This window comes from Coregonus clupeaformis, chromosome 24 (genome assembly GCF_020615455.1).
Source record: "Coregonus clupeaformis isolate EN_2021a chromosome 24, ASM2061545v1, whole genome shotgun sequence".
Taxonomy (NCBI): domain Eukaryota; kingdom Metazoa; phylum Chordata; class Actinopteri; order Salmoniformes; family Salmonidae; genus Coregonus; species Coregonus clupeaformis.
The window spans coordinates 23,673,897-23,695,194 of NC_059215.1; the positions used below are offsets into that span (position 1 = coordinate 23,673,897).

The following is a 21,298-nucleotide window of genomic DNA, read 5'->3' on the forward strand; positions in this document are numbered from 1 at the left end:
ACGATGGCGTTACTACGCATACGATTTTGGTGGCCTGCCATGGGAGAAGATACCCGGAGGTTTGTTGCTGCCTGTCCAGTTTGTGCGCAGAATAAGAGTACCAATCGGCCCAGCTCTGGACTTCTTCACCCCCTACCTATTCCCCGGCGACCATGGTCGCATCTGGCCCTGGACTTTGTCACTGGGTTGCCCCCTTCTGATGGGAACACGGTCATTCTGCCGATTGTGGACAGATTCAGCAAGTTCGCCCACTTTGTGCCCGTCTCCAAGCTTCCCTCTGCCTCTGAGACATCCAAGATCCTTGTTAGGGAGGTTTTCAGGGTCCACGGGTTGCCCAGTGACGTAATTTCCGACCATGGTCCTCAGTTTACCTCTGCTGTCTGGAAATCCTTCTGTTTGGCCATTGGAGCTACAGTCAGTCTCACATCTGGATTTCACCCCCAATCTAATGGTCAGGCGGAGAGAGCCAACCAGAAGATGGAATCCACGCTGCGCTGCCTTGTCTCCTCCAACCCCACCTCTTGGGTCTCTCAGTTGCCATGGGTCGAGTATGCCCACAATACTCTCCCTACATCTGCCACTGGGATGTCTCCCTTCCAGTGCCTGTACGGCTACCAACCTCCCTTGTTTCCTTCTCAGGAGAAGGATCTCTCGGTTCCCTCTGTCCAGGCCACATTCGTCAATGCCACCGGACTTGGCATCGGGCCAGAAAGGCCCTCCTTAGAGTTTCTGACCGGTATCAGCTCCAGGTGAATCGTCACCGTATTCCAGCCCCCGCTTATGCCATCGGAGATAAGGTCTGGTTGGCTACACGGGATCTTCCTCTGCGGACTGAGTCGAAGAAGCTGTCACCGAAGTTCATTGGTCTGTTTGTGGTGGAGAGAGTGATTAATCCTGTTGTGGTTCGACTCAAATTGCCTAGGACGCTCAGAGTCCATCCCACCTTTCATGTCTCCTGCCTCAAGCCTGTTCTCCTCAGCCCTCTGCTGCCCCCTCCGCCTCCTGCTCCTCCTCGGATGATCGGAGGTGGTCCTGTCTACACGGTGCGCCGCATCATGGATTCCAGACGGCGGGGTCGGGGTTTCCAGTATCTCGTGGACTGGGAGGGGTATGGTCCTGAGGAGAGGAGTTGGTTTCCTCGGCGTCAGATCCTTGATGCTGACCTCCTTCGTGACTTCTACCTCCTCCATCCTGGCGCTCCGGGTAGTCCGCCCGGTGGTGTTCGTCGGAGGGGGGGTACTGTCATGAATCCCGCTTCCTGAGTCTGTTTCTGCCTGAGTTGCCTGTTTTCTGTCTTGGAGTCTGTTTCCTGAAGGTTCCTGAACGCACCCTGTCTGGTTGCCGGGCGACGAAGCTAGGCGGGAGATCTCTCGATTACCTGCATCTCATCAGCTGTCTGCACACCTGGTCCTGATCATCACCTCTTCATCCATTCCCTGCCGGATCGTTAGCCATGAACAGTATGTTGTGTCAGCGTATCAGCCTCAAAGTTACTAGAGTTAGTTTTGTTGTTTTGTACTTTTTGCTTGCCGTGTACTTACCTTCGTTTACTCTGTCTACAGTCATTCTCCCGGAACATTCACCCCACCCCTGCCTGGTCGTCGGTGGCTTCTGTGCCATCATTGGATCTGCCTATTCACTCCCACAAACTCACCTCCGCTGCCCGCTCCGTCTCCTGGATTATTCTGCTTCTACATTTGAATCTGTAAATAAATACTCACCTTCGTTCTACTCACCTTGTCCTGGTCTGCTTCTGGGTTCTGCTTTAGAGATTCGTGACATTGTGGCCCCCACCCCAATCAAAGTTGCCCATCTCTGATGTAGATAAAGGGCTGAATTGCAAGAATCTCGCACTATCCCTTTAACAAAACCAAAGTGTGGATTGCAGTCACTCCTTTTCCATAGACTGCTGCCAAGCTATGGAATCACATATCTAAACATGTTATTTCACTGAACTATGCCTTTAAGTTTGTACAACAGCTATACTGTATCCACTATATTGTGTTCCAGTGTGTATTTATGATCACAATTACCTGCACATGGGATGGCTGGTGTAGCTGGGAGGAGCATAGGCCAGAGTGAAATTAACATATCCGTTCAGATCGTTGTCAAACTTGTACTGGTAGAGCAGTCGTGGTAAGAAATCCGACGTGAAGGCGATCAAGAAAGCCTGAAAGGGGTAGATTGATATACAAAAGTATTTTATGGTACAGTAAATTAAAATGAACACAAATGATAAAAACTCTACATAATAATATTGGAATCATTTTAATATACTGCTTAAAGTGACATTACAAAATAAAAGTTGATCAGATTTTTGAATTTAAAAGAATACAGCACACGGGTAATGATGAGGTCATCACTGTGCGACTCACGTTGACGATGACGGACAGGTGCGACAGGGCCTCCAGGATGTTAAACCACACGCCGATGTTCTGGGCGCGCTCGGCCACAGGCCGCCGGTACTCACACACAAACTTGTGGGCGTCCAGGCGCACCTCGGCCCAGTTGTTGAGTAGGGCGAAGAGCGGCGCCAGAGGGAACGCTGCCACAAAGATTGTGATGAAGCCAAACTGGAGCACTGTGGGACGGATTGAGAAGGTCATACGTTAGCAACCCTACTGAGGAAGTTGGGGGATAAGGGTGGGGGGAGTAGACAGGGGAGAGATTGTTCTTTATTATTATGATAATATAAGACAAAGTAATGCATTCACAATACATCAACAATATCCACTTGTAAGAACAAAAAAGTCATGAAATATTGATAGCAAGATTTACTAATTTTTATGTAATCAACCCAATTTGGGTTTGTTCTTTGTTTGTGTAGTTTTGAGTTCTATTAACTTGATGGATTTGTTAACTTTTATAACACTTTATGTAATTAATTTCACTTTTAGCCTTCAAAGATTGTATTGCTTGTATGCAACAGAAATAAGTACAAATCCACTGAATCCATAAGGAATCTATTTCGGGTCGGAAAATGACTCCTACTGCTAACTCTCAGAGTGTTGTTGTTGTCTTACCGATCTCCAGGTACTCCTCAAACAGGCCCTCACACTCCACCAGCTGATAGTCCTCCTCCCACCGCCGAGGCTCCTGGCAAGCCTTCGTTCCCCGCACCTTATTCAGCGCCCTCTTCTGTTGCCACGCCTTCACCTTACTAAGGAGAGGAGGACAGGAGGAGAAGAGAGGAGAGAATGAGCAAGGAGGGGTGTAGAACAATGCAAATAGAGAGAGCATTTCTCAGCACCTACAGCACTCCCACCATAGCTCCTTTGCTGGCTGGGCCAATACTGCAGTACAGTATACTAAAGCCACACTGTACCACCCACACAGAGTTCCTATCATTATACAGAAACCATGCAGACTCTCACACGCTAGAAAAAAAAATCTGAGGCAAACACTACTAGACACATCTCTTTGTGCTTAAGACAACTCTTCATTGTAAATAATAAAATAATATGCCATTTAGCAGACGCTTTTATCCAAAGCGACTTACAGTCGTGCGTGCATACATTTTTGTGTATGGGTGGTCCCGGGGATCGAACCCACTACCTTGGCGTTACAAGCGCCGTGCTCTACCAGTCATGCTACAGTGCCTTCAGAAAGTATTCACACCACTTGAGTTTTTCCACATTTTGTTGTGTTACAAAGTGGGATTAAAATGGATTTAATTGTCATTTTTTGTCAACGATCTACACAAAATACTCTAATGTCAAAGTAGACAAAAGATTCAACATTTGTATAATTTTTTTAAAATAACACTAATATACTGTATCTTGATTAGGTACAGTAAGTATTCAACCCCCTGAGTCAATACATGTTAGAATCCCCTTTGGCAGGGATTACAGCTGTGAGTCTTTCTGGGTACGTCTCTAAGAGCTTTCCACACCTGGATTGTGAAACATTTGCCCATTATTCTTTAAAAAAAGTCTTCAAGCTCTGTCAAAGTTGATCACTGCTAGACAACCATTTTCAGGTCTTGCCATAGATTTTCAACCAGATTTAACTCAAAACTGTAACTCGGCCACTCAAGAACATTCACTGTCTTCTTGGTAAGCAACTCCAGTGTAGATTTGGCCTTGTATTTTAGGTTATTGTCTTGCTGAATGGTGAATTCATCTCCCAGTGTCTGGTGGAAAGCAGACTGAACCATGTTTTCCTCTAGGATTTTGCCTGTGCTTAGCTCCATTACGTTTCTTTTTTATCCTGAAAAACTCCCCAGTCCTTAATGATTACAAGCATTCCCATAACATGCTGCATCCACCATTATGCTTAAACATATGGAGAGTGGTACTCAGTAATGTGTTGTATTGGATTTGCCCCAAACATAACACTTTGTATTCAGGAAAAAACATTAATTGCTTTGCCACATTTTTTGCAGTATTACTTTACTGCCTTGTTGCAAACAGGATACATGTTTTGGAATATTTGTATTCTGTACAGGCTTCCTTCTTTTCACTCTGTCAATTAGGTTAGTATTGTGAAGTAACTACAATGTTGATCCATCCTCAGTTTTCTCCTATCACAGCCATTAAACTATGTAACTGTTTTAAAGTCACAATTGGCCTCATGGTGAAATCCCTGAGCGGTTTGCTTCCTCTCCGGCAACGGAGTTAGGAATGACGCCTGTATCTTTGTAGTGACTGGGTGTATTGATACACCATCCAAAGTGTAATTAATAACTTAATTTTTTTTTTTACCCATCTACCAATAGGTGCCCTTCTTTGCAAGGCATTGGAAAACCTCCCTGGATTTTGTGGTTTAATCTGTGTTTGAAATTCACTGCTCAACTGAGGGACCTTACAGATAATTGTATGTGTGGGGTACAGAGATTAGGTAGTGTTGGATTCTAACTTGAAATATACATATTAGAACTTATTGATTACATTACATGGGTGAATAGGAACTTTGTGTATGGAAAGTTACTGAGTGAGACGAGAGGCAATATTCCAAAACATGTTATTGTTGAATATTACATTCCTAAGGAAGGAGGTAAAGAGCAACAATCTAGTCAGTTCCTGATAAGGCAGGCCAGTTTTGGTGAAATTAGTACCAGGAGGGATGTGGAACTTAACTCGAGATAAGGTCAACAGTTGAAGAGAGAAGAAACCTCTGGGAGGGGGGCCAGAGAGGCCCGCTACAATGACCCTTTAACTATAGTCCACACACACACAATACCAATGAGAGGAACAGACTCAGTGTTCTTGCCTAGCAACACAGACAGATTGTTTATCCTAGTCATATAAGGAGGTGACTCCGCCTAGTCGGAAAAGTATAAATATATGCTTGTGTGACTTGTATGTGTGTCTGCAGCTAAAGCACCTAGTGGGTTGAATAGACTTGGTTTTAGCTTTTTCTAGTCGTCCGTTTGAGTTTTTACTCTATTTGTTCAGACCTAACAGTAGGCATTCAAAAATCATGTTAAACACTATTATTCCACACAGAGTGAGTTCATGCAACTTATTATGTGACTTGTTAAGCAAATGTTTACTCATGAACTTATTTAGGCTTGCCATAACAAAGGGGTTGAATACTTATTGACTCAAGACAGTTCAGCTTTTCATTTTGAATTAATTTGTAAAAATGTCTAACAACATAATTCCACTTTGACATTATGGGGTATTGTGTGTGGGCCAGTGACAAAATAATCTACATTTAATCAATTTTAAATTCAGGCTGTAACATAACTTAATGTGGAAAAAGTCAAGGTGTGTGAATACTTTCTGAAGGCACTGGTCGTGGTCAAAGGTTTTGAGTATTACACAAGTATTGGTCTTCACAAAGTTTGCTGCTTCAGTGTTATGAGATATTTTTGTCAGATGTTATTATGGTATACTGAAGTATAATTACAAGCATTCCATAAGTGTCAAATGCTTTTATTGACAATTACATTACGTTTATGCAAAGAGTCAATATTTGCAGTGTTGACCCTTCTTTTTCAAGACCTCTGCAATCCGCCCTGGCATATTGTCAATTAACTTCTGGGCCACATCCTGACTGATGGCAGCCCATTCTTGCATGATCAATGCTTGGAGTTTGTCAGAATTGGTGGGGTTCTGTTTGTCCACCCGCCTCTTGAAGATTGACCACAAGTTCTGGGGAGTTTCCTGGCCATGGACCCAAAATGTCGATGTTTTGTTCCCCGAGCCACTTAGTTATCACTTTTGCCTTATGGCAAGGTGCTCCATCATGCTGGAAAAGGCATTGGTCGTCACCAAACTGTTCTTGGATGGTTGGGAGAAGTTGCTCTCGGAGGATGTGTTGGTACCATTCTTTATTCTTGGCTGTGTTCTTAGGCAAAATTGTGAGTGAGCCCACTCTCTTGGCTGAGAAGCAACCCCACACATGAATGGTCTCAGGATGTTTTACTGTTGGAATGACACAGGACTGATGGTAGCGCTCACCTTGTCTTCTCCGGACAAGGTGTTTTCCAGATGCCCCAAACAATTGTTAAGGGAATTAATCAGAGAAAATGACTTTACCCCAGTCGTCAGCAGTCCAATCCCTGTACCTTTTGCAGAATATCAGTCTGTCCCTGATGTTTTTCCTGGAGAGAAGTGGCTTCTTTGCTGCCCTTCTTGACACCAGGCCATCCTCCAAAAGTCTTCGCCTCACTGTGCGTGCAGATGCACTCACTCCTGCCTGCTGCCATTCCTGAGCAAGCTCTGCACTGGTGGTGCCCCGATCCCACAGCTGAATAAAATTTAGGAGACGGTCCTGGCGCTTGCTGGACTTTCTTGGGCGCCCTGACGCCTTCTTCACAACAATTGAACCTCTCTCCTTGAAGTTCTTGATGATCCGATAAATGGTTGATTTAGGTGCGATCTTACTAGCAGCAATATCCTTGCCTGTGAAGCCCTTTTTGCGCAAAGCATTGATGACGGCACGTGTTTCCTTGCAGGTAACCATGGTTAACAGAGGAAGAACAATGATTTCAAGCACCACCCTCCTTTTAAAGCTTCCAGTCTGTTATTCTAACTCAATCAGCATGACAGAGTGATCTCCAGCCTTGTCCTCGTCAACACTCTCACCTGTGTTAACGAGAGAATCACTGACATGATGGCAGCTGGTCCTTTTGTGGCAGGGCTGAAATGCAGTGGAAATGTTTTTTTTGGGATTAAGTTCATTTTCATGGCAAAGAGGGACTTTGCAATTAATTGCAATTCATCTGATCACTCTTCATGACATTCTGGAGTATATGCAAATTGCCATAATCAAAACTGAGGCAGCAGACTTTGTGAAAATTAGTATTTGTGTCATTCTCAAAACTTTTGACCACGACTGTATATGGACAACAGAAGGGTTGGCTAAAGCAAAGCAGATCGTGCTGCCAAATAAATAGTACTTTCATGCCAAAAAAGTGAGACAAAGGATGACATAATCATAACTTCCAAATGTTCACTTAGTCATGCATTGATGTCAATGGTAGACTAAGAGAAAATTAGACTTAAAGCTGCAATATGTAACTTTTTGGGTGACTTGACCAAATTCACATAGAAATCATTTCAATGTCATTTTCATTGAATGCAAGTCTAAGAAGCGGTTGATCTGTTATATGTGTACTATTTCTATGCTTCCCGTTTTTGCATCTTTTACTTTCAGTTTTGTACACCAGCTTCAAACAGCTGAAAATACAACATTTTTGATTCTCTACCCTATACTTGATTGTTTTGTCACATAAACTGAAATTAATAGAATTATTAAGCGATTTCTGCATAGTGCATCTTTAAGTGGAAGTTAGGATTCGCCCCAGAGTTAGAAGTAGGAGAGTCAGGAATGAAACATACGGGATGACAAACTCCTGAACATTGCTGATGAGCTGTTTCCCCACCATGATGATGAAGAGCTGCTCAGCCAGTTCAATGAGACAACCCCCTGGACCACACTGAAACACACACACACACACACACACAAAGCAGAGACACACACAGAAATGCACAACATCAATATACTGGTACACACTTACATCAGGTAACATGAAAAGGTCTGTATGAGAACATAGCTCTTGGTATGCAAAATGGGTTGTAATTTCTGAAAACTTACATCTTCGTTTCTCATGCCAAGCAAGGTACCATAGTGTCCAGGATAACCCACAAACCTGCCAAATAGAATAGGGTTTTCAAACCAGTCAGATACATTACATTTACATTATTTAGCAGACACTCTTATCCAGAGTGACTTACAGTTAGTGAATGCATACATTTTCATACTGGCCCCCCGTGGGAAACGAACCCACAACCCTGGCGTTGCAAGTGCCATGCTCTATCAACTGAGCTACAGGGGACTATACCAGCTGCATCATCCAACAATAAACACTACCTTCCATTCTCACCTTCCCTTGAAGAATGCCACATAGAAGGGAGAGGAGTAGAAGTTGACAAACTGGAACACAAACACCTTGAAGGTAAACGCATCTTCGTACTGGGTCTGTGTTCTGTGCATCTCTGTCCAAACATCCCAAAACAATCAAATCAAACAATAACAAATCTTTAAACAAATATGAATCCATGAAAGTAAGAGAAAAACCTTTGAGGGTAAGATTATACATTAAATGCACTTTACAGGAACCCATTTGCATATACTGTACTGTAATGACACTACCACTTTCAATATACTACTTAATACTTAAATAGTCTTCACACTTATCTGATAGACAATGTTTTTTTTATTTTAGGCCACTGTGATTGATGCAGACCCTTAATCTAATTCCAAGGAAGTGGATTTCCCTGTGGGTAGATGTATTAGGTGGAAGTGTATTGACTGAGGCAGAGGGAGAGGTGGCTGAGGGCCGTGTTCTTACCCCATTTAGTGAGCTGCAGTGCCAACGCAGTATAGACCTGCCCCATCAGCAGAATCAGGGCCAGATTCACCATACTGCTGGAGATATTAGCAATGTTCCCTGCCTGAGGGAACACACACACATAAAATCTAAGCTAATGTATCCAAGCTAATGTATCAATCCGAGCTAATGTACAGCATCTGTTAGCATTAGCTAAATGCAGGATGTCAGCCATTATCAGGTGTTTTGAAGGGTATTCTGATCCAGTGTCAGCAGCTTTATTCATCAGAGCACAGTGTATTGTACTGTACCTGAGTGCGCAGCACAACGCTGCCTGTGCGGTACATCATCACACTCACTATCCCACGGTACATGATCACTGTCACCAGGAAAATCATCACCACACACAGCTGGGGACAGGGGTAGACAGAGGAAAGAGGAGTGAGGAGAATAAAATGAATATTAGTCCAAATACACCTTATTTACACACTCGTGTCTCAAATACAGTAAACTAAAATGGCATCCTTTCCTGGCCTTTTCCTCATCAGTAGGGTATGACGTTTTGCCAACTCCTTTAGTCATTGAAGCGCTTTGAGATTCTTTGAAAAGCGCTATATAAGTTGAATAAATTATTATTATTGTCATGTCAGTGACAGATCTGGGACCCGGCTACCCCTGGCGTACTCAAACACGTCAATAACCATAGAGCAAAGGACACGAAGAGAGTAAAACTCAGTCTTACCATGATGATGATGACCATGGAGCCAGTGAGCATGCGGGACAGCCGGGCCTTCTTTGGGAAGTAGGGCTCTTTCACTCCCGTCACTGGGTTGTGCTCTATAGAAGGAGCCATGGCCGCAAACTCAGGCCGCGGACGCTCCTAGATACACACACACGCACCAATGGGGGACATATGTTCAGTGGTGTAAAGTACTTAAGGAAAAATACTTTAAAGTACTTAAGTAGTTTTTTGGGGTATCTGTACTTTACTTTACTATTTATATTTTTGCCAACTTTTACTTTTACTCCACTACATTCCTAAAGGAAATAATGTACTTTTTACTCCATACATTTTCCCTGACACACAAAAGTACTCGTTACATTTACAATGCTTAGCAGGACAGAAAATGTGTCCAATTCAAGACAACATCCCTGGTCATCCCTACTATCTCTGATCTGGCAGACTCACCAAACACAAATGCTTCATTTGTAAGTGTGCAAAGCTGTCATCAAGGCAAAGGGGGGCTACTTTGAAGAATCTCAAATATAAAATATATTTTGATTTGTTTAACACTTTTTTGGTTACTACATGTTTCCATATGGGTTATTTATTACAATGTAGAAAATAGTAAAAATAATGAAAAACCCTGGAATGAGTAGGTGTGTCCAAACTTTTGACTGGTACTGTATTTGTTCAGTATAGTATTTTACTGGGTGACTTTCACTTTTACTTGAGTCATTTTCTATTAAGGTATTTTTACTTTTACTTAAGTATGACAATTGGGTACTTTTTCCATCACTGCATATGTTAACAAGCAGTCTCCATATCTGTGAACTATACTACAGTAAAACTGGATAAAGATGTGCCCTTTTTCAAGAACTGGGTTACTTTACAAATATGTGACCAATCATGTGAAATGAGGCTCAACAGTTTTGTTGATTCTCTGTTTTTATAGTATGTACAGTAACACATATCACAGAATTATGAAAGTATATAAATTGAAATGAATGAAAATCTTTTAATGAATTGGCTATTATCCAGACCTCTTCCTCCTGGAAGTCCATGCAGTCCCAGTGGTGAGCCAGGGTGGCCATTTTGCGTTTCCAGTACTCCAGGAAGGTGACAGACCAAAAGGACATGAACACACTGAAGAAGACTGTCCCGGGGTGGTCAAACAGGTAGCCCACCTGCCAACACACAACATGGGCCTGTCATCTATGGATTCATTATAGTGGGACGGCTAAGCTATCCATAATGATTGTTCATTATTGTGATAAAAGCAACACATTTGGCATAGTGGTGGATTTATGTATCCTGAAAAGATTTCAATAAGCACATCAAACAGTCATCCCCTTGTTACTGTAAATGTCCAGCATACAATACCTTAGCCATGGGGCAGATATCAGACATGTTCCAGGGCTTGCAGGTCTTACAGAGAGGACACATCAGGTAGCTGGCCCCACTATTACAGATCTCCTTGCTGTGGACAGCCAGACACACAATCACAGACACAGACTTCACTACTTTTAGTCCAGTCTGTGTCCGAAATGGCACCCTATTTCATATATACAGATGTTGGATCTTAATTTGACCCCTTTCGTCGCAGGAGGTAAATAATCCTGAAGCAGGAGGATTTTAATACCTGAAGAAATATTTAGAATCGATGCCAGGGGGCAGCTGGAAGCAGTGTTTGTATCCAATGCAGTACCGTACCTACATTGTTAACCTGGCGCATACGAAGATGGCGGCCTCGCGACTAGCTCTTAGGAAACTTTGCAGTATTTTGTTTTTTTATGTACAATTTTTTTACATTATTAGCTCAGAAAGTGTTTTGCATCATTACATACAGACGGGAAAAACTATTGGATATCAGAGCGGCGGTAACTCACCAGCATTACGACCAGGAATACGACTTTCCTGAAGCAGATCCTTTGTTTGCTCTCCCCAGGGCAACTGAACTGATTCCAGCGGCTGACCCAAAACATCGCCGGCGGTGGAGAGGCACTCGGAGCGGCCTGCTGGTTCGACTTAGGAGGCGAGCACACCACCCACCGCTTCCGAGTATATTACTCTCTAATGTTCAATCTTTGGTTAACAAGGTCGATGAACTACGAGCAAGGATTTATTTCCAGAGAGACATCAAGGCATGTAACATACTCTGCTTCACGGAAACATCGGTCCAGCCAGAGGGGTTCTCAGTTCATCGCGCAGACAGGAATAAATATCTCTCCGGGAAGCAGAAGGGCGGAGGTGTGTGTTTCATGATTAACGACTCATGGTGTAATTGTAGTAACATACAGGAACTCGAGTCCTTCTGTTCACCCGACCTAGAATTTCTCACAATCAAATGCCGACCGTATTATCTCCCAAGATAATTTTCTTCGGATATAGTCACGGCCGTGTATATCCCCCCTCAAGCCGATACCTCGACGGCCCTCAAAGAACTTCACTGGCCTTATGCAAACTGGAAACCACATATCCTGAGGCTGCATTTATTGTAGCCAGGGATTTTAACAAAGCAAATTTGAGGACTAGGCTGCCGAAGTTCTATCAACATTTTAAAAAACATTTTTTGTCATTTTTGCAGACGCTCTTATCCAGAGCGACTTACAGAAGCAATTAGGGTTAAGCACCTTGCTCAAGGGCACATCGACAGATTTTTCACCTAGTCGGCTGGGGGATTAGAACCAGCGACCTTTCGGTTACTGGCACTACGCTCTTAACCCCTAAGCTACCTGCCGCCCTATCGACTGTTGTACTCGCGCTGCCATAATCCTCAACCATTGCTATTCGAACTTCCGGGATGGTTATAAGGCCCTTCCCCGCCCTCCTTTCGGCAAATCTGACCACGACTCCATTTTGCTTCTCCCTTCCTATAGGCAGAAACTCATACAGGAAGTACCCGTGCTAAGGACTATTCAACGCTGGTCTGACCAATCGGAATCCACGCTTCAAGATTGTTTTGATCACGCATACTGGGATATGTTCAGGGTAGCTTCTGGAAATAATATAAAAACATCCCTAGCCACGTCCTCAGAGCATGCGCAGACCAGCTGGCTGGTGTGTTTTCGGACATATTCAATCTCTCCCTTTCCCAGTCTGCTGTTCCCAGATGCTTCAAGATGGACACCATTGTTCCTGTACCCAAGAAAGCAAAGGTATCTGAACTAAATGACTATCGCCCTGTAGCACTCACCTCTGTCATCATGAAGTGCTTTGAGAGACTAGTCAAGGATCATATCACCTCTACCTTACCTGTCACCCTAGACCCACTCCAATTTGCTTACCGCCCCAATAGATCCACAGACGATGCAATCGCCATCACACTGCACACTGCCCTATCCCATCTGGACAAGAGGAATACCTATGTAAGAATGTTGTTCATTGACTATAGCTCAGCATTCAATACCATAGTACCCTCCAAGCTCATCATTAAGCTCGAGGCCCTGGGTCTGAACCCCGCCCTGTGCAACTGGGTCCTGGATTTCCTGAGGGGCCGCCCCCAGGTGGTGAAGGTAGGAAACAACATCTCCACTTCGCTGATCCTCAACACTGGGGCCCCACAAGGGTGCATGCTCAGTCCCCTCCTGTACTCCCTGTTCACCCATGACTGCGTGGCCAAGCACGCCTCCAACTCAATCATCAAGTTCGCAGACGACACAACAGTAGTAGGCTTGATTACCAACAATGACGAGACCGGCCTACAGGGAGGAAGGAGGTGAGGACTCTGGGAGTGTGGTGCCAGGAAAATAACCTCTCACTCAACATTAACAAAACAAAGGAGATGATCGTGGACTTCAGGAAACAGCAGAGGGTGCACCCCCTATCCTCATCGACGGGACCGCAGTGGAGAGGGTGGAAAGCTTCAAGTTCCTTGGCGTACACATCACCGACGAACTGAAATGGTCCACCCACGCAGACAGTGTGGTGAAGAAGGCGCAACAGAGCCTCTTCAACCTCAGGAGGCTGAAGAAATTCGGCTTAGCACCTAAAACCCTCACAAACTTTTACAGATGCACAATTGAGAGCATCCTGTCGGGCTCTATCACTGCCTGGTACGGCAACTGCACCGCCCGCAACCGCAGGGCTCTCCAGAGGGTGGTGCGGTCTGCCGAACGCATTACCGGGGGCAAACTACCTGTCCTCCAAGACACATACAGCACCCGATGTCACAGGAAGGCCAAAAAGATCATCAAGGACATCAACCACCCGAGCCACTGCCTGTTCACCCCGCTATCATCCAGAAGGCGAGGTCAGTACAGGTGCATCAAAGCTGGGACCGAGAGAATGAAAAACAGCTTTTATCTCAAGGCCATCAGACTGTTAAATAGCCATCACTAGCACATTAGAGGCTGCTGCTGCCTATTGAAATCACTGGCCACTTTAAGAAATGGAACACTAGTCACTTTAATAATGTTTATATATCTTGCACTACTCATCTCATATGTATATACTGCATTCTATTCTATAATATTCCCTGTATTTTAGTCCATGCCGCTCTGTCATTGCTTGTCCATATATGTATATATTCTTAAATCCCATTCCTTACTAGTTTTGTGTGTTTTAGGTATATGTTGTGAAATTGTTAGATATTACTTGTTAGATATTACTGCACTGTCGGAGCTAGAAGCACAAGCATTTCGCTACACCCGCTATAACATCTGCTAAACACGTGTATGTGAAAAATAAAATTTGATTTGATTTGATTTGAACATTATGTAGGCTACGTGCAAACTACAGCACATCTCGTGTGAATTCTTATGTGGATTATAATAAATGGACATATTTGTAGGGGGTATATGTATTTTTCGTTAGGGAAAATCAGTTTTTTTAGATCAATCGTTTTATTATATGTTGAAGGCAAGCAATAGGCAGAATACATTATTGGTTACCTCAGTGGCTGATTGAACTCTTTGGCCTGAATGCCAAGCGTCACGTCTGGAGGAAACCTGGCACCATCCCTACGGTGAAGCATGGTAGTGGTAGCATCATGCTGTGGGGATGTTTTTCAGCGGCAGGGACTGGTAGACTAGTCAGGATTGAGGGAAAGATGAACGGAGCAAAGTACCGAGAGATCCTTGATGAAAACCTGATCCTGATCAAGTTAAGATCCGACATCTGTAGTGCACTAGTTAAGTATTAAGTAGTGCACTATAGTGATTAGAGTGCAATTTCAGACACAACCCCAGTCTGCATTTGCATGTAATGCAAAGATTATTATCACTTGATTTCCTGCTACACAGTACATTACCAGAGACTAAAGCTCTCTGGCTTGTATACAGTACAGTGATTGATAGCACTAATCCACAATGAACAGGAGGAATTACACTAATGTCCTTGGGCCTGTAAGAGGATCAATGGTATTCTTCCTTCTCTCTATTATAGCATCTTTAGTCTCACTTTCTCCATGTTCACTCTATCTTCATGTAAATCTTCTGTAATTCACCACCAAGCCATCAAACACTGGTGCCCGAGGAAGCAATGGTCAGCAGTTGCCATGGAAACACATTTGAGATACAGGAAACACTGACTACACACACACACACACGTCTTACTATACTTGTGAGGACTTTTTGGGGACCAACAATTGATTCCCATTCAAAATCCTATTTTCCCTAACCCATAACCCTAAATTTAACCCTAACCTTAACCCCTAATCCTAACCCTAAATCTAACTCCTAATCCTAATTCTAACCTTAACGCTAACCCCTAAAATAGCCTCTTTTTTTTTATTGAGGACCGGCAAAATGTCCTCACTTCTCTGAATTTTAGTTGGTTTAATATTCTTGTGAGGACTTCTGGTACTCACAAGTATAGTAAAATGTGCAACACACACACACACACACACACACACACACACACACACACACATACAGCACAGTGAAGCAATGCAACAGACTAAGTGCTGCATGAGTACACTGAAGAGGACTCTTGTGGGTCATGCATTATGTCTGAAGACTGGTACAGGCAGCCTGCGTGACATTTGCAGAACCCCAGACTGTGCCTTACACTAGGCCACTCTGTTGCACAAATTATACTGTAATTATACTGTTACAACATTTGATCTATCCTTTTGCCTCTATTCATAGTAAAGATGATTTATAATCTGAGCTCTATTCTGTACAGTTTCCAAACCATGAACCTTGATTACAGCCAAAGGAATGAATATGTTAGAAAAGCATTGTAAGTGAAGGAGTTTCAGGACTCACGCAGGAGTGTTGGTCCCCATGGACATGACTCCTGACACAAAGACAAAGGCCCCCACCACCGCCGCAGGGAGCAGCCAGGCTGTGTAGAACCCTACAGGAGGACCAGAGAGACAAAAACCTCCTCAACACCTCTCTATGTCATACAGTACAATGGGGGTTACTCACAAAACTGTACTGTTGTGGTAAATGTACTCACAAAACTGTACTGTTGTGGTAAATTGACTACATATCTTAACAAAAATGGACATGGTATAAGAGTGAAAAGATATTGATATCTCTTTCATCTAAGTCTTCTTAAGTATGATGCTTGCCTCTAAATCTCTGATTTTTCTGATATGTGTTCAGTTTCATAACCCCCCCCCCCCCAAAGTATAACCATAAAAGCATTACAGAACAAAATAATGGTACTGTATCAGATTTACTATATGAGGAATCCTGCTTACCCAGCCAGGCAAAGTAAAGGGCTATTTTCTCTCCAAAGTATTCTCTGATGTGGTCCAGTGGCTGGTACTTGTACCATTTAGACCAGCGGGCCCAATACTGGAACAAGACCTGCCTCTGGTTCAGCTCATCTGGATGCACCTCATGCTCTGGCAGCTCAAAGGGGCCCTGACAAACACACACACATGTAAACTCAGCAAAAAAAGAAACGTCCTCTCACTGCATTTATTTTCAGCAAACTTAACATGTGTAAATATTTGTATGAACATAACCAGATTCAACAACTGAGACAAACTGAACAAGTTCCACAGACATGTGACTAACATAAATTGAATAATGTGTCCCTGAACAAAGTGGGGGGGGGGGGGTCAAAAGTAACAGTCAGTATCTGGTGTGGCCACCAGCTGCATTAAGTCCTGCAGTGCATCTGCTCCTCTTGGACTGCACCAGATTTTCCAGTTCTTGCTGTGAGATGTTACCCCACTCTTCCACCAAGGCACCTGTACGTTCCCAGACATTTCTGGGGGGAATGGCCCTGACCCTCCGATCCAACAGGTCCCAGACATGCTCAATGGGATTGAGATTCGGGATCTTCGCTGGCCATGGCAGAACACTGACATTCCTGTCTTGCAGGAAATCACGCACACAACGAGCATTATGGCTGGTGGCATTGTCATGCTGGAGGGTCATGTCAGAATGAGCCTGCAGGAAGGGTACCACATGAGGGAGGAGGATGTCTTCCCTGTAACGCACAGCGTTGAGATTGCCTGCAATGACAACAAGCTCAGTCCGATGATGCTGTGACACACCGCCCCAGACCATGATGGACCCTCCACCTCCAAATCGATCCCGCTCCAGAGTACAGGCCTCAGTGTAACGCTCATTCCTTCGACGATAAACGCGAATCCGACTATCACCCCTTGTGAGACAAAACTGCGACTCGTCAGTGAAGAGGACTTTTTGCCAGTCCGGTCTGGTCCAGCGACGGTGGGTTTGTGCCCATAGGCAACGTTGTTGCCGGTGATGTCTGGTGAGGACCTGCATTACAACAGGCCTACAAGCCCTCAGTCCAGCCTCTCTCAGCCTATTGTGGACAGTCTGAGCACTGATGGAGGGATTGTGCGTTCCTGGTGTAACTCGGGCAGTTGTTGTTGCCATCCTGTACCTGTCCTGCAGGTGTGATGTTCGGATGTACCGATCCTGTGCAGGTGTTGTTACACGTGGTCTGCCACTGCAAGGACGATCAGCTGTCTCCCTGTAGCGCTGTCTTAGGCGTCTCACAGTACGGACATTGCAATATATTGCCCTGGCCACATCTGCAGTCCTCATGCCTCCTTGCAGCATGCCTAAGGCATGTTCACGCAGATGAGCAGGGACCCTGGGCATCTTTCTTTTGGTGTTTTTCAGAGTCAGTAGAAAGGCCTCTTTAGTGTCCTAAGTTTTCATAACTGTGACCTTAATTGCCTACCGTTTGTGTCTTAACAACATGCACCTTGAGAAATCTCAAATATTAAATATATTTTGATTTGTTTAACACTTTTTGGGTTACTAGATGATTCCATATGTGTTATTTCATAGTTTTGATGTCTTCACTATTATTCTACAATAATTGTAAAAATAAAGAAAAACCCTTGAATGAGTAGGTGTTCTAAAACTTTTGACCGGTAGTGTATATAGACAGACACACCCTATGTGTTTAAATAAAATCAACTACATATGCACTGAGCTTGTCTGATGGTTTAAGCACACTGTTTGGTTAAATAATGAAGACACACAAATGACTCAAGAAAGAGTTGTCTCGCTCTCCTCCCTACTGCAGCGAAAAGGCACCACAGCATAGCAAGTGTTTATTGCATTGTCCGTGCTGGAGCTGCAACATCATTTCAGCCATTTAGTATCTTACTTGTTTCTGACTGAAAAGTTCAGTTACCGAAATCCCTAATTTATTTAGGAAAAACATTCCCTATTCCCTCAACCCTTGCTCTCTTTACGTGAAACATGTAAGCATTGCATGCATGTGACCAATAGGGCCTGACCTATAGCCTATCATAATCATATCAATAAATTGGTTATAACAAATTCCGAACACAGTAGCACGTGACAGCAAAATGGATGCGAAGGACGCAAAAAATAAACTTGAAATGGGCGAATGTTCGCTGGTTGCTCAGGAGGGAAAGGGGAAGTCAGATCTGTGGAAGACATATGACTTAGTTGTGGAAACTACTGGAGATCAAGAAAAATAAGGGTATAGGAGCGTTGTGTTGCGTTGCGTGAGTATTATGTGCCAAACAGTTGCTCTAACTTTACAATATAATTTTTTCTGACCATTTGGAACAGTGTAAACAACACTAAATAAATACAGTGGGGTTAAAAAGTATTTAGTCAGCCACCAATTGTGCAAGTTCTCCCACTTAAAAAGATGAGAGAGGCCTGTAATTTTCATCATAGGTACATGTCAACTATGACAGACAAAATGAGAAAATAAATTCCTGAAAATCACATTGTAGGATTTTTAATGAATTTATTTGCAAATTATGGTGGAAAATAAGTATTTGGTCAATAACAAAAGTTTCTCAATACTTTGTTATATACCCTTTGTTGGCAATGACACAGGTCAAACGTTTTCTGTAAGTCTTCACAAGGTTTTCACACACTGTTGCTGGTATTTTGGCCCATTCCTCCATGCAGATCTCCTCTAGAGCATTGATGTTTTGGGGCTGTCGCTGGGCAACACGGACTTTCAACTCCCTCCAAAGATTTTCTATGGGGTTGAGATCTGGAGACTGGCTAGGCCACTCCAGGACCTTGAAATGCTTCTTACGAAGCCACTCCTTCGTTGCCCGGGCGGTGTGTTTGGGATCATTGTCATGCTGAAAGACCCAGCCACGTTTCATCTTCAATGCCCTTGCTGATGGAAGGAGGTTTTCACTCAAAATCTCACGATACATTGCCCCATTCATTCTTTACTTTACACGGATCAGTCGTCCTGGTCCCTTTGCAGAAAAACAGCCCCAAAGCATGATGTTTCTACCCCCATGGTTCACAGTAGGTATGGTGTTCTTTGGATGCAACTCAGCATTCTTTGTCCTCCAAACACGACGAGTTGAGTTTTTACCAAAAAGCTATATTTTGGTTTCATCTGACCATATGTCATTCTCCCAATCCTCTTCTGGATCATCCAAATGCACTCTAGCAAACTTCAGACGGGCCTGGACATGTACTGGCTTAACACGTCTTGCACTGCAGGATTTGAGTCCCTGGCGGCGTAGTGTGTTACTGATGGTAGGCTTTGTTACTTTGGTCCCAGCTCTCTGCAGGTCATTCACTAGGTCCCCCCGTGTGGTTCTGGGATTTTTGCTCACCGTTCTTGTGATCATTTTGACCGCACGCGGGGTGAGATCTTGCGTGGATCCCCAGATCGAGGGGAGATTATCAGTGGTCTTGTATGTCTTCCATTTCCTAATAATTGCTCCCACAGTTGATTTCTTCAAACCAAGCTGCTTACCTATTGCAGATTCAGTCTTCCCAGCCTAGTGCAGGTCTACAATTTTGTTTTTGGTGTCCTTTGACAGCTCTTTGGTCTTGGCCATAGTGGAGTTTGGAGTGTGACTGTTTGAGGTTGTGGACAGGTGTCTTTTATACTGATAACAAGTTCAAACAGGTGCCATTAATACAGGTAACGAGTGGAGGACAGAGGAGCCTCTTAAAGAAGAAGTTACAGGTCTGTGAGAGCCAGAAATCTTGCTTGTTTGTAGGTGACCAAATACTTATTTTCCACCATAATTTGCAAATAAATTCATTAAAAATCCTACAATGTGATTTTCTGGATTTTGTTTTCTCAATTTGTCTGTCATAGTTGACGTGTACTTATGATGAAAATTACAGGCCTCTCTCATCTTTTTAAGTGGGAGAACTTGCACAATTGGTGGCTGACTAAATACTTTTTTCCCCCACTGTAAGTGTACCAGAGAGTCTGTTCTAACGGAATATATATATATATAAAGCCTTTATTACAGCAGACTAAAAACTGTTTGTGAATTGTGAATTAAGGTTTAATTATTTGTTGGTTAGGCTAATTATTCAAAGCTCCCTTTGTTATTAAATTTTTATACTAAAATGCTTGATTGCATTTCAAAGCATGAATGTCTCGTATGCTGCGTGATGGCATGAACGAATGAATGATTGATACAGTAGCTTATATATTGAAATATAGGCTTAAGTAAGTTACGGTATTAAGACTAAACAGGACACACTCTTAGGCCTACAGCTCGATGGTGGTTATACAATCCTACTATACAAAGCCTACTAATGATAACATGACTTATTATTATAATAATTGTAATAATAACAATAAGAAGGAGATCAAGAAAAAGGAGGGTATAGTAGCGAGAGCTGTGTGCATATTATGTGTGACAAACAAGTGCTGTTAGATTACAACAACAACCAATTCTGCCTGTTTGGAACAATGTAAACAACACTAAATAAATTATAAGTAATACCAGTCTGTTCTAACATAAAGTATTGTAAAGCCTTTATTACAGCATAGCAAAGACTAAAAGTTCCTTTATCCGACATTTTGCCGTTGCATGAGGCTTGGTGCTCACGGAATCAGTAGGCTATTAAACAAGCATTCAAACAGGCAACAGAAGCAAGATCTGTCTTATTTCTGTAGATATATATGGATGATTTATAAAGCCAGACACATTTAACAGTTAGGCTATTGATTATAGACCTAATTAAATTGGGGTTTCCTCTCTCCTCAATTTTCTTAGACAATTAGGCTAAGGCAAGGGTTGTTTCCTCATCTCTGCTGCTGCTGCCTCCGCCACATTGTTCTCAATCCCAATATGCTGGTTAACTTTGCTATTAGGCACATAGCAACATAGGGAAAGGGGCCAATTCTACGGCGCACTGAAGATTATGTTTCAGAACCGCGGACATCGACCGTATCCAACACGGGAGAAAGCTAATTTGTTATACCATTATTTTTACATAATATAACTAATACAATTTCAGTATCACATGTCTTAGAGTGATGGACTGTGCCATCTCCGTGGCCTCCGCAATGGATTAGTTCACTGAGACAGGCGCGAATCAGACAGGTGTCTTGTGCACCATGAAAAAAATATACAAATTGCGACTGCT

The 21,298-nt window shown here is 43.3% G+C and overlaps 1 protein-coding gene across 4 annotated transcripts in view; it reads right to left on the bottom strand.

Annotated features, from left to right (window-relative positions):
• LOC121538431 (anoctamin-7) overlaps positions 1 to 21,298 on the bottom strand; it is a 38,892-nt gene that overhangs the window by 11,656 nt on the left and 5,938 nt on the right. For all 4 annotated transcript variants that reach the window (XM_041846421.2, XM_041846422.2, XM_041846420.2 and 1 more), the window contains 13 exons: positions 16,156 to 16,321; positions 15,713 to 15,803; positions 10,887 to 10,983; positions 10,547 to 10,690; positions 9,525 to 9,662; positions 9,094 to 9,192; positions 8,804 to 8,906; positions 8,336 to 8,447; positions 8,047 to 8,101; positions 7,791 to 7,888; positions 3,024 to 3,160; positions 2,376 to 2,581; positions 2,034 to 2,170 (listed from right to left, as the gene is read on the bottom strand). In XM_041846421.2, coding sequence (XP_041702355.1) covers positions 2,034 to 2,170; positions 2,376 to 2,581; positions 3,024 to 3,160; positions 7,791 to 7,888; positions 8,047 to 8,101; positions 8,336 to 8,447; positions 8,804 to 8,906; positions 9,094 to 9,192; positions 9,525 to 9,662; positions 10,547 to 10,690; positions 10,887 to 10,983; positions 15,713 to 15,803; positions 16,156 to 16,321 — 1,583 coding nt within the window. The remainder of the gene's footprint in view (positions 1 to 2,033; positions 2,171 to 2,375; positions 2,582 to 3,023; positions 3,161 to 7,790; positions 7,889 to 8,046; positions 8,102 to 8,335; positions 8,448 to 8,803; positions 8,907 to 9,093; positions 9,193 to 9,524; positions 9,663 to 10,546; positions 10,691 to 10,886; positions 10,984 to 15,712; positions 15,804 to 16,155; positions 16,322 to 21,298) is intronic.